This window comes from Mustelus asterias, chromosome 15, assembly GCF_964213995.1.
Source record: "Mustelus asterias chromosome 15, sMusAst1.hap1.1, whole genome shotgun sequence".
Taxonomy (NCBI): Eukaryota; Metazoa; Chordata; class Chondrichthyes; order Carcharhiniformes; family Triakidae; genus Mustelus; species Mustelus asterias.
Genome location: NC_135815.1, coordinates 50,305,219 through 50,319,692, shown reverse-complemented (window position 1 = coordinate 50,319,692; position 14,474 = coordinate 50,305,219). Strand labels below are relative to the sequence as shown.

The 14,474-nt window shown below is 39.5% G+C and overlaps 1 protein-coding gene across 1 annotated transcript in view; it reads left to right on the top strand.

Annotated features, from left to right (window-relative positions):
• Positions 1–673: 673 nt before the first annotated feature.
• The window catches only part of LOC144504504 (ribosomal protein S6 kinase alpha-5-like), an 88,820-nt gene continuing 75,019 nt past the window's right edge, over positions 674–14,474 (top strand). The window contains exon 1 of the mRNA XM_078229877.1: positions 674–875. Coding sequence (XP_078086003.1) covers positions 821–875 — 55 coding nt within the window. The 5' untranslated portion in view covers positions 674–820. The remainder of the gene's footprint in view (positions 876–14,474) is intronic.

Here is a 14,474-nt window from a genome sequence, read left to right as displayed (position 1 = left end):
ACATTAATGAGCACATTTGGAGTCGGTTGTTGTTAAATCAGGTGGATCAAAGTCATGCGGCGAATCAGAAGCAACCGCAGACAATCAAAATACTGCTTCAGGGGTCCCACATCCACTCAGCGGGGGAAGCTGGCGGTGTTTGTGTGGTTTTAAACTCATACCAAGTTTCTTGGGGCTGCGGTTCTTTTGACCGCGGCGGTTACAGCGATTCCCGCTCGCGCGCGGCTCACACTCCCTTTTACGGGAACCGCTCGCGCGCGGCGACTGTTTATCCCTTTCAGATGTTGGCATTCTGATTTATGTGATCAAAGTATTAATCATCGATTTTGTGAAAATTTAAAAATATATTACTAATATACCTCATGTTCAATTTAAGTGGATCAATTTAGCTTACAATAAGGGTCTTTAAATTCCTATTCAACCTACTCTCCGCCCCCGCGGGATGTATTGGACTCTCCCTGTTAACCCCCCCCCCCCCCCCGGGGGATGTGTTGGACTCTCCTTGTTGGGAAAACGAGAGATCCAACCAGAGGGGCGGGGTTTGCGTTACCGCATCTGAGCATGCGTCACCCGAGCTTGGCCTGCTGGGAGTCGGAGTTCAGGGCTCCGCGGTTCCCCCGGACAACAAGATGCAGAAACCGACGGGGGAGAACTACAACTCCCACGATGCAGCAGGCAGGCCGAGGGGACCCGCCGCAGCTTTCGGGAAGGGAACAGACGGGCGGCCGCCGGTCACTCAGTGCAGGCTTGTTTTCATTTCTTTTGTTTGTTTGACAAAATCATGTTTTTACATTGAATTTAGACCGGGCTTGTACTCAGCATGGCGGACGACGCCGAAGAGGGAAGTTGTACTGTAAAACACGAGCTGACAAACGGTAAGAGAAAATATTTTGCGAATTTAAAACTCCATACGCCAGAATGTGATGTTGAGCAATTTTCACTGTAAATTCCAAGTCATTTAATTTGTGCAGGTAAATCGTTTGGGTTAAAATTTGTACTTAATATGTCAATGTAAAGACTCGACTGGATGTGTGAAGTTTGCTTTTTAAATACACACCTTGAAGCTTAACCTGCTATTCCTGTAGTGACCTGTCAGCTGGCGAGTCAGTCTATAAACAACAGACTTGCCTGGATCGGTGAGTCTCGTAACTCACTCGTTGCAACTTCGCTGCATATTGTAGTAAGCGGGAATGATTTACATCTCTATTTACGTTGTTGCAAACACCAATAAAAGAGGGAGGGAAAAAAAAATAGAGGGATCTTTGCCAATCATTCTTTTGGCAGCAGGTGCAATGTGGCGCATTCCAGAGCGAGATGATGGTTGGTATACTGGAACGAAAGGACTTTAAAACAACATGTAAGTACTTGTCAGAACGATTTGTGCTTTATGATCCCCAACAAAACAGAGTGCTAGGAGTACTGGCAGCAACATCCAGTAACCGCAAGTATTTTAGTATTTTTATTTATATTTCAGATTTCCAGCATCCGCAGTATTTTGCTTTTATTCAAGTATTCTTATTGGTTTGGCACTTTTAAATTAAATGTTGCAGATAGTGATTCCGAGAAATAAGGGTTATGTTGGATTCAAGCATTGTCAGCTATCCTACCTATTATTTTATTGTTTTTTTTTTTAACAAAGATCTGATGTTTTTGTTGTTATTGGAGACTCATGATTGTGGTATGAAAATACTTATCGTTAATTTTAACAATTTAAAAGTCATCATTTGACAGATGTGGTGAGGAAACTAGGAATGGAAGTGATTCGCAGCAATATTTTGCATGTTAGTTGTGTAAAAAGAAACCTAAGGATCGAAAACTGATTTTTAAAAAATTCTGTTGCAGTGACCGCAGAAATAAATATTAAATGTGTTCATGTGCACGCTGTACCTGAGCATGCCACAGCCATTCATTATGGACTTTGTATTTTTATTGCACTGAAAATAATCATGTTTGATTCAACTCACGCATGAACCTATCATGTGTAAATTTAAATTCTGTCATAATGAGTTTACATTTTTTCACACTTTTATTCAGCTAAATATTAAATATAAATGGCGCTCAATAGTTATGCTGTTGATTGAAACTGACTGGCTTCAATAATTTAAAACAAAGTGAATAGTTGATGTATAACCTGTAAAATTAATTGTTCATGTCTGACGGTACCAACAATTGTTGATCTGCAATGTTTAACCCCTGAAGGGCACATTATAATGATTTAACCCTGTAATCTTTTAAAATATTGCAATTCTCAAAATCTGACATTTCTGTCTATCAATTGCATCTCGGTAAAGTTTAAGATTTCTGTAGCTAGTGTTGTATATTTATTATTTTAAACAGTTTGTGATGCAGTTCAAGAGAGAAAGCATCCAACCCAGACTTACTCTGTTATTAGTTATTTATAATTCACTTTTTCATCATCCAGCTTTTTAACAAAATTGAATATATCTGTTTGAACTATTTGAATAACACTTGCAGGAATGCAATGAAAATTATTTGTTCTTCTGATCTGTACCAAAAAATGAACAAACATTTAATAAAAACAGAAAGGCAGAGATAAAAGTTGGCATAATATTTGGGTGCAAAACATTCATCAGTTCTTCAAAAGGTTCTGTGTCGTAAATAAGAACCCATCATTTCTTTATGGATATTAAATAGTCTATTAGATCTGCTATCTTAATCCAGCATTTTATTGTTCATTATTTTTGTAAGATGTCATTGAATTTTTTTAAATTAGGAAAGACAGTTAAGTTTTTGGTAGGACTAAAATTGTGAGTCATATACAATCTGATTTACACCATGCAGTACATTGATCCATAATGACAAACACTACATCTTTAACCAGCTTGTCTTGAATTGCATTGGATAAGTTAATGAGAGCAAATGGTTAATGCAGTGCTGCATTCTGTAACACACATTAAAACATGTAACATCAGTGATATTAGGATAACAGCCAGCACATTAAAATGATTCAGTTGACGCGAGCTCATGGCGCAGGACAAGCTACAATGTAATCTCTGCAGTTCAATGTTTTTCACAAAAGAAGTGGTATGATGTTTTCGTTCAATATTTTTAGTCAATATAAACACATTTTATTCTGCCTCTCTTAAAACATGTGATTGTTAAGTTTGCTACTATAATTTTGAAACTATAATTTTGAAACAAAGGTTACATTGCATCAAATTTCATGCTCATTTAGATTTGTGCATCATAACAAATTTTGATCATTTCAAATGGGACAAAGGTTGTGCTATTGCACGTTTGTTCTGTACTTAAAAAGGTCACACTCAAGAACATGAACAGGAAAGGCTATAATATTGTGCTACAAAAACAATAACCTGCAGTATAAACTAGTGATAGTAAAAGCTTCAAACACTTGTTTTCCTTGACATGATTTACCAATTCAGCTTGTTTTTGTGCGCTTCGATCCCTGCAGTGTTCTAGATTTACAATGCCTGTTTTACACATTTGGTTTGTTTGCTCAGCTTGCCAGAAATACTGCCCCATCCATGTAAGTTACAACTTGTATGAACTGGAAATTTACACTCAGGTTATTAACCAGAAAAACAATTACATCAGCCACAACTTAGTTTGAGAAGCCATTAGGAGGTTTTTATGCCTAGTTCGCTGATGAGGAGGCTGGTCAGGAAAAGTGTGCCTTTATGCTACATTTATTACCCAAAAACTTGTAATTTACTAATGAATTTTGTCCAATTATGATCTCCTGCCTAATTAGGAAATTTTCAGTCACCATGTGTTTATGTGAAAAATATCATGGCAGGTTCTTTGGAAAACAAGCTGATGTAACATCATCCATTTGAAGCTTCAAATAATGTGGTGCATTTTATAATCAAAATCTATCGCAGTAGACCTAAAGTTAAAATTGCAATAGCTGTTTATGCAGTAAGTTTTCCTATTTAAAGGGAGAAAAAAACCGCTTTATCAAAGTATTCTGGTGTAGTCAGCATGGTACTGGGCTAACAGCTAAAAGATTCAAATACCTTCATTGCAAATTGTAAAACTGATATCAATAAATCTAGTAAGTTACAAGTTAGCACAAGAAAAAAATAATGACAAGGCTGTATTGAAGTAAAAACCTAATTGGTTTATTGTCCTTTGTAAAAGGAAATATCCCACCCAGTCTGGCTTACCAGTGGTTCTTGGTACACTCTGAGGTGGCCAAGCAACCACTCATTTGTAAACAGTCACTACAAAAAAATCAACAAAGGCCGAGACATCAGCTCAGAATGAGATTGGGACAATTCCACAGAATTGTTACAGCACAGAAGGAGGCCATTTGGCCCATCATGTCTGCACTGGCTCTCCAAACCAACATCATAATTTAGTGCCATTCCGCTGCTTTTCCCCGTACCCCTGCACATTATTTCTATTCAAATAATCATCTTATGCCTTGATTGAACCTGCCTTCCACCACACTTCCAGGCAGAGTACTCCAAACCCAAACTTTACTCGCATCACATTTGCTTCTTGTGCAAATCACTTTAAATCTATACCCTCTCATTCATGATCCTTTTACAAGTGCAAACAGTTTCTCCCGATCTACTTTGTCCAGCTCCCTCATGATTTTGAACATCTCTATCAAACCTCCTCTTGGCCTACTTCTCTCCAAGGAGAACAGTCCCAACCTCTCCAATCTATCCTCATAACTGAAGTTTCTCATCTTGGGAACCATTCTTAAAAACCTCTTCTGCACTCTCTCCAATGTGTTCACATTCTCCCTATAGTGTTCCACCCAAACTGTACACAATACTCCAGCTGAGGTCCAACGAATGAATTGTATAAGCTCAGCATAACCTCCTTGCTCTTGTACTCTATGCCCCTATTAATAAAGCCCAGATACTATATGCTTTATTAACCATTCTCGTCACCTGTCCTGCCATCATCTTCAAATATCTGTGCATATACACCCAGTTCTTTCTGCTCCTGCACCCGTTAAGAATTTTTCCCTTTATTTTGTATTGCTTGTCCATGTTCTTCCTACTAAAATGCATCACTTTACAGTTCTCTGCATTGAACTTCATCTGCCCACTCCACCAACTTGTCAATGTCCTTTTGAAGTTCTGCACTGTCCTCTTCACAGTTTACAATGCTTTCATGTTTTTTGCAAACTTTAAATGGTCCTCTGAACACCAGGATCTAGATCATTAATATATATCAGGAAAAGCCAGGACCACTACAAACCTTCCTCCAGCCTAAAAAATATCCATTGACCATTACTCTCTGCATTCTGTTTGTCAGCCAATTTTGTATCCATGTTGTTACTGTCCTTTTTATTCCATGAGGTGTAACTTTTCTCACTAGTCTGTAGTGTGGCACTGTATTGAATGCCTTGTGAAAGTCCATGTACACCACATCAACAGCATTACCCTCATCGACCCTTTCTGTTTAGTTCCTCAAAAAACTCCAACAAGTTAGTTAAACACAATTTCCCCTTTAGAAATTCATGCTAGTTTTTCCCAATCAACCCACATTTTTCCAAGTGACTACAAATTCTTTCCCGAATAATTGTTTCTAGAAGCTTGCCCACTATTAAACTGACTGGTTTGTAATTGCTGGGGCTATTCTTACAACCTTTTTGAGCAAGGACATAACATTTGCAATTCTCCAGTACTCTGGCAGCTTCCCTGAGTCCAGGGCAGGCTGGAAGATTATGACCAGCACCCCTGAAATTTCCATTCTCACTTCCTTCAATATCCTTGGATGCATCTCATCTGGACCCAGTACCTTGTCAACTTTACTGATAGTCTATTCAACACTTTCTCCTTATCAATTTTGAACCTTGGAACAGAGTTTCCTATAATGTTTGCATGTCCTGGATAGAATCCACCTCCTTGATAAAGACAGATGCAAAATACTCATTTAATACCTTGGCTATGCCCCCAACCTCCTTGTGTAAATTCCCTTTTTGGTCACCAATTGGCCTTACTCTTCCTTTTACCACCATTTTAATATTTATATGCTGATCGAAGACTTTGGGGTTGCCCTTTATGCTGACTACCTGTCCTTTCTCATATTCCCTCTTTGCTTTAATGTGCTTTTTTCACCTCCCCTCTTGGCTCTCAACTGTATTTTCTTCCTGACATGGTTAGCACTGCTGCCTCACAGCACCAAGGCTCCAGGTTTGAGTCTGGCCTTGGGTGACAGTCTATTTGGAGTTTGCACTTTCTCCCTGTTCTGTGTGTGTTTCCTCCAGGTTCCCTCCCATAGTCCACATGCAGGTTAGGTGGATTGGCCATGCTAAATTGCCCCTTAGGTGTTCAAAAATGTGCAGGTTATGTGGGTTAGCCATAGCAAATGCACAGGGTTACGGGGATAGGTTGGGAGATGTGGGACTGGTAAGCTGCTCTTTCAGAGAATAGGTGCATACTCTGGGCCAAATGGCCTCCTTCTACACTGTAGGGATTCTATGGATCTATAAGAACACCTTTTCTACCTTATCTTAATTTCTAGTTCCTTTTTCGCCTGGAAGGCTCGGGATTTGTTTGCCCTACCTTTTCTTTTTACGGGAATATACCTTGACTGCGCCTGGACCATTTCTGTTTTGAAGGTAGTCCATTGTTTATTAAGTTTTTCCTTCAACCTTTCATTCCAGTCTAACCAACCCAGCTCCATTCTTGCTCCACTAAAGTCAGCTCTCCCTCTAGTTAATTGTTTATGTTATGGATTGTGTTCTGCAGTTGAGTTTGTAAAGATGTAAAGAATGTTTGTTAAGATGTAAAAGAAATGTAAAAACTGTTAAAGGGAAAAACAGTGCATGGTCCCTTTAAAAGCTGTTTTTGTGTTCAATGCTGGAATGTTTAAAATGCAGGTATACAGAGTACATAGATGGCAACATTTGTTGCAGAGACCAAAACATCAGGGTTGCCTTGGTAACAGGCTTTGCAGACAGTTGTATTTTATTACTCTGTTTAAAGAAGACACTCCGCAATCAGGGCCCTATTAAATTTGAATTTGCTATTGTTGAGACCATCAGATCAATCATATATAGGAAAATGCATAGGTCATCAGCAATTTAAAAATAGGAATTCAACTGCCTGCCTTAAGTGACTCCAGTTCTGTTCAGTGAGTTCAGTTGAATTCAACTGAGAGCCAGCCAGAACAGAGAGCCATTTCTAGAGTGGTTCTCCATCCTGCCAGCGAAGGAACTATCTCTGAAGAGAATTCTCCATCTATCTAACAACAGGATATCAAGTCAGAAAGACCTTACAGACAGATAAATCACCAGAAAAACTCCAAAGCTTCCGAAAGCCATCAGCCCTGGTTGTATATATTTTTTGAGTGTGATTAAAATTCTGTTATTACTGTTTTGGTACTGAATGGTCCTTGTATTTATTTGAACTGCATTTCAGTTGAACCCTCCTTTAATTAATATGTTACTTGTTTAGTTAAAGTTCTGGTTGGTTAAATAAAATAACTTGTTAATTATTCACTTAAAGCAAGTGTCAGATCTTTATATTAATGAACCTCTAAACATTAATGTAGAACAGTTAACACTTTCCCAAACACTCTTACCAGATTACGAAGTGAGGTAAGGGGAATTAACCTCTGCATCGTAACAATTGCCTATTTTCCTTTTCTATCATCATCCTAAATCTTACAATGCAATGATCATTATCTCCTAAATGTTCCCCCACTGACATTTGATCTTCTGGGTCCACCTCATTTCCGAGAACCAAGTCTTGTTGGACTGGACACATCTTGCTGTAGAAAATTTTCCTGCACACAACCTTGGAACTTTTGTCCCTTTCCACCCTTTACACTACCACTGTCCCAGTCTACATTTTGGTAATTAAAGTCCCCAATTATAACAACTCTATAATGTTTGCATCTCTCTGTAATTTTCCTGCTGATTTGTTCTTCTACATCCTTCTCATTAGTTGGTAGTCTATAGACTACACAGAGCAATGGCATTGCTCCTGTTTTGTTCTTTAGCTCTAGCTAAATTAATTCTGCCCTTGAACCCTCTAGGACATCCTCTTTCTCCAGAACTGCAATGTTCTTCTTAACTAATGACACTACCCTTCCTCCTTTTCTTCCCTTCCAATTTTATATGAACACCTTGTGTCCAGGAATATTTAACGTGCAGTCCTGTCCTTCCTTGAGCCAGGTCATTGCTACAACATCATATTTCCACTACATAATCTGTGCCTGTAAGTCCGTGATCTTACTTACTATACTCTGTGCACTCACATGCAAGCACAGTAATCCTGATTTTAGACATCCTTCTCCCTTACCCCAATTTCACCTGCTAGCTTAATATTCTCTGTACTACTGCTTTCTCTGTCTCTTTCAGTTTTTATGCATCTTGGTATTCCTCTCTAAAATTTCCTCTTGGTTCACACACCCCTGCTGAGTCAGTTTAAAGTCCTCCCAACAGCATTAGCAAAACACCCCGCAATCCTTGTCATTACCTGAAAAATCCTTCTCCATAACTCCTGGTACGGAGCCCAGATTGGGAGAGCTGTACCACAGACTCATCAAGCAACTATCTGATGCAGGTGTACTTTGAGAATCTTATCCATCTGCCAATATCAGATTCCTCCATTATCATCCCTGCGTGTGTCCTGTCCCAGTGGCTCAGTGGTTAGCACTGCTGCCTCACAGTGCCAGGGATCCAGGTTCGATTCCTGGCTTGGGTCACTGTCTGTGCGGAGTCTGCACATTCTCTCCGTGTCTGCGTGGGTTTCCTCCAGGTGCTCCGATTTCCTCCCACCGTCCGAAAGACGTGCAGGTTAGGTGCATTGGCCATGCTAAATTCTCCCTCCGTGTACCAAACAGGCGCCGGAGTGTGATGACGAAGGGATTTTCACAGTAACTTCATTGCAGTGTTAATGTAAGTCTACTTCTGACACTAATAAATAAACTTTAAAAGGAGGGGGAATAGTGGTAAGTGGTCAGTGGGCATTGTTCTGCTAAATGCAAAATGCAGCAAGCTATAAACAAACTTAATGAATACCCTCCTGAGAGAATATATTTTCTATTGGAATATTAGTAAAAATGCAGTTGTTACTACCTTTTCTGAATACATTGGGCCGGATTTTCTACACAACCCACCACACGTTTCACAGTGATGGTGAGCAGCTGCCAATGACTGGGTTGGGACATTTAGAAAATCGTGTTATGATTAAGTGGTGTTGACATGGATTTACGAAAGAATCATGTTTGACAAATCTGTTTGAGTTTTCATGGATGTATTTAGTAAAATGGGTAAGGGGAAACCAGTGGATATAATGTAGTTGGATTTTCAAAAAGCTTTCAACAAGGTGCCACACAGAAAATTAGGACTGATGGGAATGCAGATATGTTAGCATAGATTGAGAATTGGTTATTTCTCTTTTTCTTTATTCATGGGATGTGAGCATTGCTGGAAAGGCTAGCATTTATTGACCATTTCTAATTGCTCTTGAGAATGTGGTGACCTTTTTGAACTGCTGCAGTATGGTGTGGTTACACCCAGAGTGCTGTTAGGTCAAAATTCTGGAACTTTCTCCTTAACAGTGAAGAAACGGTGGAAACAGGGTGAAGACAAGACATCATCTCCACAAAGACTCTGTGGTGATCTCCCTCACCAATACTACCATGAACAGATGCATCTCTGACCGGTAGATTGGTAAGGATGAGGTCAAGTAGATATTTCCCTCTTGTTCATTCTCGTTCAGCTGCTGCAGGTATGTCCTTTAGGATTCCATCTGCTTAGTCATTACTGGGCTATCGAGCCATTCTTGATGATGAACATTGAAGTACCTCACCCAGATTACATTTTCTGCCCTTGTTACCCAGAGTGTCTCTTCTAAGTGGTTTTCAACGTGGAGGTTCACAGATTCATCAGTTGACAGAGGGAAGTAGTTGGCAATCAACAGGAGGTTTCTGAACCTAATGTTAAGGATTCTCACTCTGGACCATATATCACTGTGTGCCACCGCTTCTGGTGGGTCTGGCCTGCTAATGGGTCATAATATACCAGGGGATGGTGATGGAGTAGACTGGGATATTGGTTGTAAGGTATGATTCTGTGAGTATGACTATGTCACTCTCATGCTTGACTAGATGGGGGCAGCTCTCCCAATATTGGCACAAATCCCCAAATGTTTGTGAGGAGGACTTTGCAGAGTTGACTTTCATTTCCAGGAACCTCGGTCGATGCCTAGTAATCCATCCAGTTTTAATTTCATTCTTCCTTTCTCTAGATGTTTGTTACAATTGAATGGCGTGGTAGCCAATTTTAGTGGTTACTTATGAGTCATCCACTTTAGTGGATCTGGGTTCACATGTAGGCAGACCAGGATGCCAGATTTCCTTCCCTAAAGGGCATCAGTGAATCAGGTGTTTTTTTTTTAATGGCAATCCAGTCGCTTCATGTCCATTGTTACTGAGACTGGCTTTTTTGTCCCTGATTGTTATTATTTAATTGAATTTAAATTCTCCAGCTGCCATGATGAGACTTGAACGTATGAGCATTAGTCTGGGCCTCTGGATTTCTTGAACACTTAAAGAGAGAGTAGGAAAAAATGGGACGTTTTCAGGTTGGTGGGCTGTAATTTGATTTGATTTATTATTGTCACATGTATTAACATTCAAAAGCATTAACTGATGCAGTGATGATCCTAAAATGGTACCACATGAAGAACAAGCTGTTTTTAGACTAGTGTGGAATGTCATATACAACAAAATGCTCAATACTATAACAATATCATGGATTTTAAACAATATCAACTTGCTTATATAGCTTAACTTTAATTTAATAAAATGTCCCAAGACACTTCACAAGAGTATTCTAAAACAAAGCCTGATGCTCAGCCACAAAAGGAAGCTCAGATACTTACAAGCTTGGTCAAATGATCTCAAGGAGTCTCTTCAAGGAGGCTTTAAATGGTGATAAGTATTGTTTCTTGCGTGCTTTACAGACAAAACATACTGTTCATAGAGAAGGAAACGAGAGAGTGCAGAATGTAGTGTTACAGTCGTTGCTAGGGTGTAGAGAAAGATCAACTTAATGCAAGGTAAGTCCATTCAAAAATCTGACAGCAGCAAGGAAGAAGCTATTCTTCAGTCGGTTTGTACGTTTCCTCAGAACTTTTGTATCTTTTTCCCGATGGAAGAAGATGGAAGAGAGAATGACCGGGGTGCGTGGGGTCCTTAATTATGCTGGCTGCTTTGCCGAGGCAGCAGGAAGTGTAGACCGAGTCAATGGATGGGAGGCTGGTTTGCGTGATGGATTGGGCTACATTCATCACCTTTTGTAGTTCCTTGCGGTCTTGGGCAGAGCAGGAGCCATACCAAGCTGTGATACAACCAGAAATAATGCTTTCTATGGTGCATCTGTAAAAGTTGGTGAGAGTCGTAGCTGACATGCCAAATTTCCTTAGTCTTCTGAGAAAGTGGAGGTATTGGTGGGCTTTTTTAACTATAGTGCCAGCATGGGGGGACCAGGACAGGCTATTGGTGATCTGGACACCTAACAACTTGAAGCTCTTCACCCTTTCTACTTCGTCCCCGTTGATGTAGACAGGGGCATGTTCTCCTTTATGCTTCCTAAAGTCGATGACAATCTACTTCATTTTGTTGACATTGAGGGAGTAACAGAGTACTACAAAGGTCAGTATTTGGACCTCTGCTATTTTCAATCAGTATTAATGACTTGGATGAGGGTGGCACAGTGGTTAGCACTGCTGCCTCACAGCACCAGGGACCCAGGTTCGGTTCCCGGCTTGGGTCATTGTCTGTGTGGAGCCTGAACGTTCTTCCTGCATCTGCGTGGGTTTCCTCTGAGTACTCTGGTTTCCTCCCACAGTTCAAAAGACGTGCTGGTTAGGTGCAATAACCATGCCAAATTCTCCCTCACTGTACCCAAACAGGCGCTGGAATGTGGTGACTAGGGGATTTTCACAATAACTTCATTGCAGTATTAATGTAAGCCTACTTGTGACACTAATAAATAAACTTTTTTTAAAAAGTGTAAAAGATCCACATTTGCTGACAATACAAAGCTAGATGGCAAAATAAATCAAGAAGCTGGGGAGGAATATGGCAGGAGCACACCAAATGGAATACAATGCAGTGAAGTTAATTACCTTAGTTTTAAAAAAAGCAGACTATTTTTGTATTGCGAGACACTGGGAGGTTATTGCACTTATAGGGACCTAGGTGTCTTTGTCTATGAATCACAGAAAGTTAACATCAAGATACACACGGAAATCAATTAGGAAAACAAATGGTATGTTAGTTTTTGTTACAATGGAATTGAAGTAAAGAGTGAAAAAGTTTTACTATTATACAGGGCATTGGAGAGACCACAGCTGGAGTAATGTGTACGGTTTTGGTCTCCTTACCCAAGGAACAACATACTTGCCCAAGAGGGAGTGCAATGATGGTCCAGTACGCCAGTTCCTGTGATGAGGGAATTGAGCAATGAGGAGGGACTGAGTGGACTAGGCCTGTATTCCCTGGAGGTTAGAAGACCACAAGGTGACCTGATTGAAGCATTTAAAATTCTTAAGGGGCTTGAAAGTCTAGATTGTAAGAAAATGTTTCCCCTTGGCTGGGAAATCTAGAACATAACAGCCTCAATCTCAGAGTAAGGGTCAGCCATTTAGGATTGAAATGAGGAAAAATTTATTTCTGAAAGGGTTATGAATGTTTAGAGTTCTCAACCCCAAATGATGGCTGATGCTCAGCCATTGAGTATGTTCGGGACAGAAGTTTTTGAATATTAAGAGATACGGAGATGGTGCAGGAAGGTAGAATTGAAATAGTAAACTACCCATGATCGTGTTGAATGACAGAGTAGGCTGGAAGGGCTGAATGGCCTACTTCTGCTATTTCCTGAGCTCATATCCCACCTCAGCAGCTGGGGAATTTAATTTAGTTAATCAAATGAATTTGGAACAAAAAGCTAGTTTTGGTAATGCTGGCCATGAATTTACTGGATTGTTGGGAACACCCATTTGGTTCATTAATGTTCTTTTAGGGAAAGAAATCTGCCTTCCTTTCCCAGTCACACAAAAGTGATTGACTCTTAGCTGCCCTTTGAAATTATATAGTAAGCCACTCATTTGGACCGAACAACTGCAAAACGACCTCACAAACTGCAGTGTTTCAAGAAGGCGCCTCCACCACCACCACCTTTTTAAGGGCAATTCAGGTCAGGCAACAAATGCTGACATTAACAGAAATTACCATCTCCTGAAAATGAAAAATAGCCTGAATTTAGTTACACTGCAACTACAGAGGGTACACTTCCTTATGTAAATGCATATTCTGCCATTTAATGGCATATTCATTTACAGTAATTCATATTAGTTTATGTACTGTAATTATATCAAATACCCAACTGATGGGTAGAACTGCACACGTGTGAAGAGGCAAAAGGAGCCTTCAAGTCAGTTTCAGAAGATAGTGATTTTTTAAAAATCGTTATTTTGGTGTGAAAGTGTGTCCCCTTTAAAGCTACAAGGTCTCAATGAACTGGGTGAGTTCATTCTAATGTTATTTGCTTTTCAGGCTGAAGATCAGAACCCTGGTTTTGTGGGCTGGTTATTTAAGAATTTCAGTACTTTGTGTTCCTGGGAAATTGTTATATACACTGCAAATTGTTTTTATTCATTTACACCTTTTTTGACTTGTAACATAAGCAAATAAGGACCATTTTCATTGGAACAGAATGAATTCTGGTTGATTTAATAAGGGTTTCAAATTAGGAAAGTTGAGAACAGAGTAGATAAAAACAGACTTTTCGAGTCAAGAGCAAGAAGACATAGATATAAGATTAAAAGCGAGAGATTTAGGATAAAGATTGGGAGACCCCTTTTGATGGCTGAAGGGAAATGAGATAATAGGATTTGAGGACGGGACAGGCACATGATATTAGGACTACTGCTTGTGTCAAGCATAAATACTAACGTGTACTAGTTGAACTGAACAGGATGTTCAATCCATCCAGTCCGTGCTGTCATTTATATTCGATGTAACTCATTAAATGGAATGTGATGAATAATAATATTTTATTGAAGAAACACATTCACAGCCAAAAGACTTGCTTCGAAAAATTCATATATAGACAATGCCAATCAGGTTAAAAATGTGCAAACATGTAACAATCATGCAGTATCAAGAGAGACAAACAAGTTTAGGTTACAGAGAAGTAATGGAGAGGACATTAAAGGAAAGGTATTGTTGAATTTTAATTATATTAAAATTACAAACCAATACAGTGTTTCTACATTGCAGGCATTGAGGTACATATACTTAAATTATGACATTTATTTAATTGAGGACCTCAACCATTTAAAGAATAGTGCTACCTCAGTACCTTTCCATCCTGCATCTTACAGTGTTGAATTTAGTCAAACTTCTGAGTTGTTTTGATCTGGGCATGATGGGCTAACCAGTTCTGAATTTGTATTGCATCAAGGAATTTCCGAACATATTTCAAATATTAACTCTTCTTGATTGTAGGG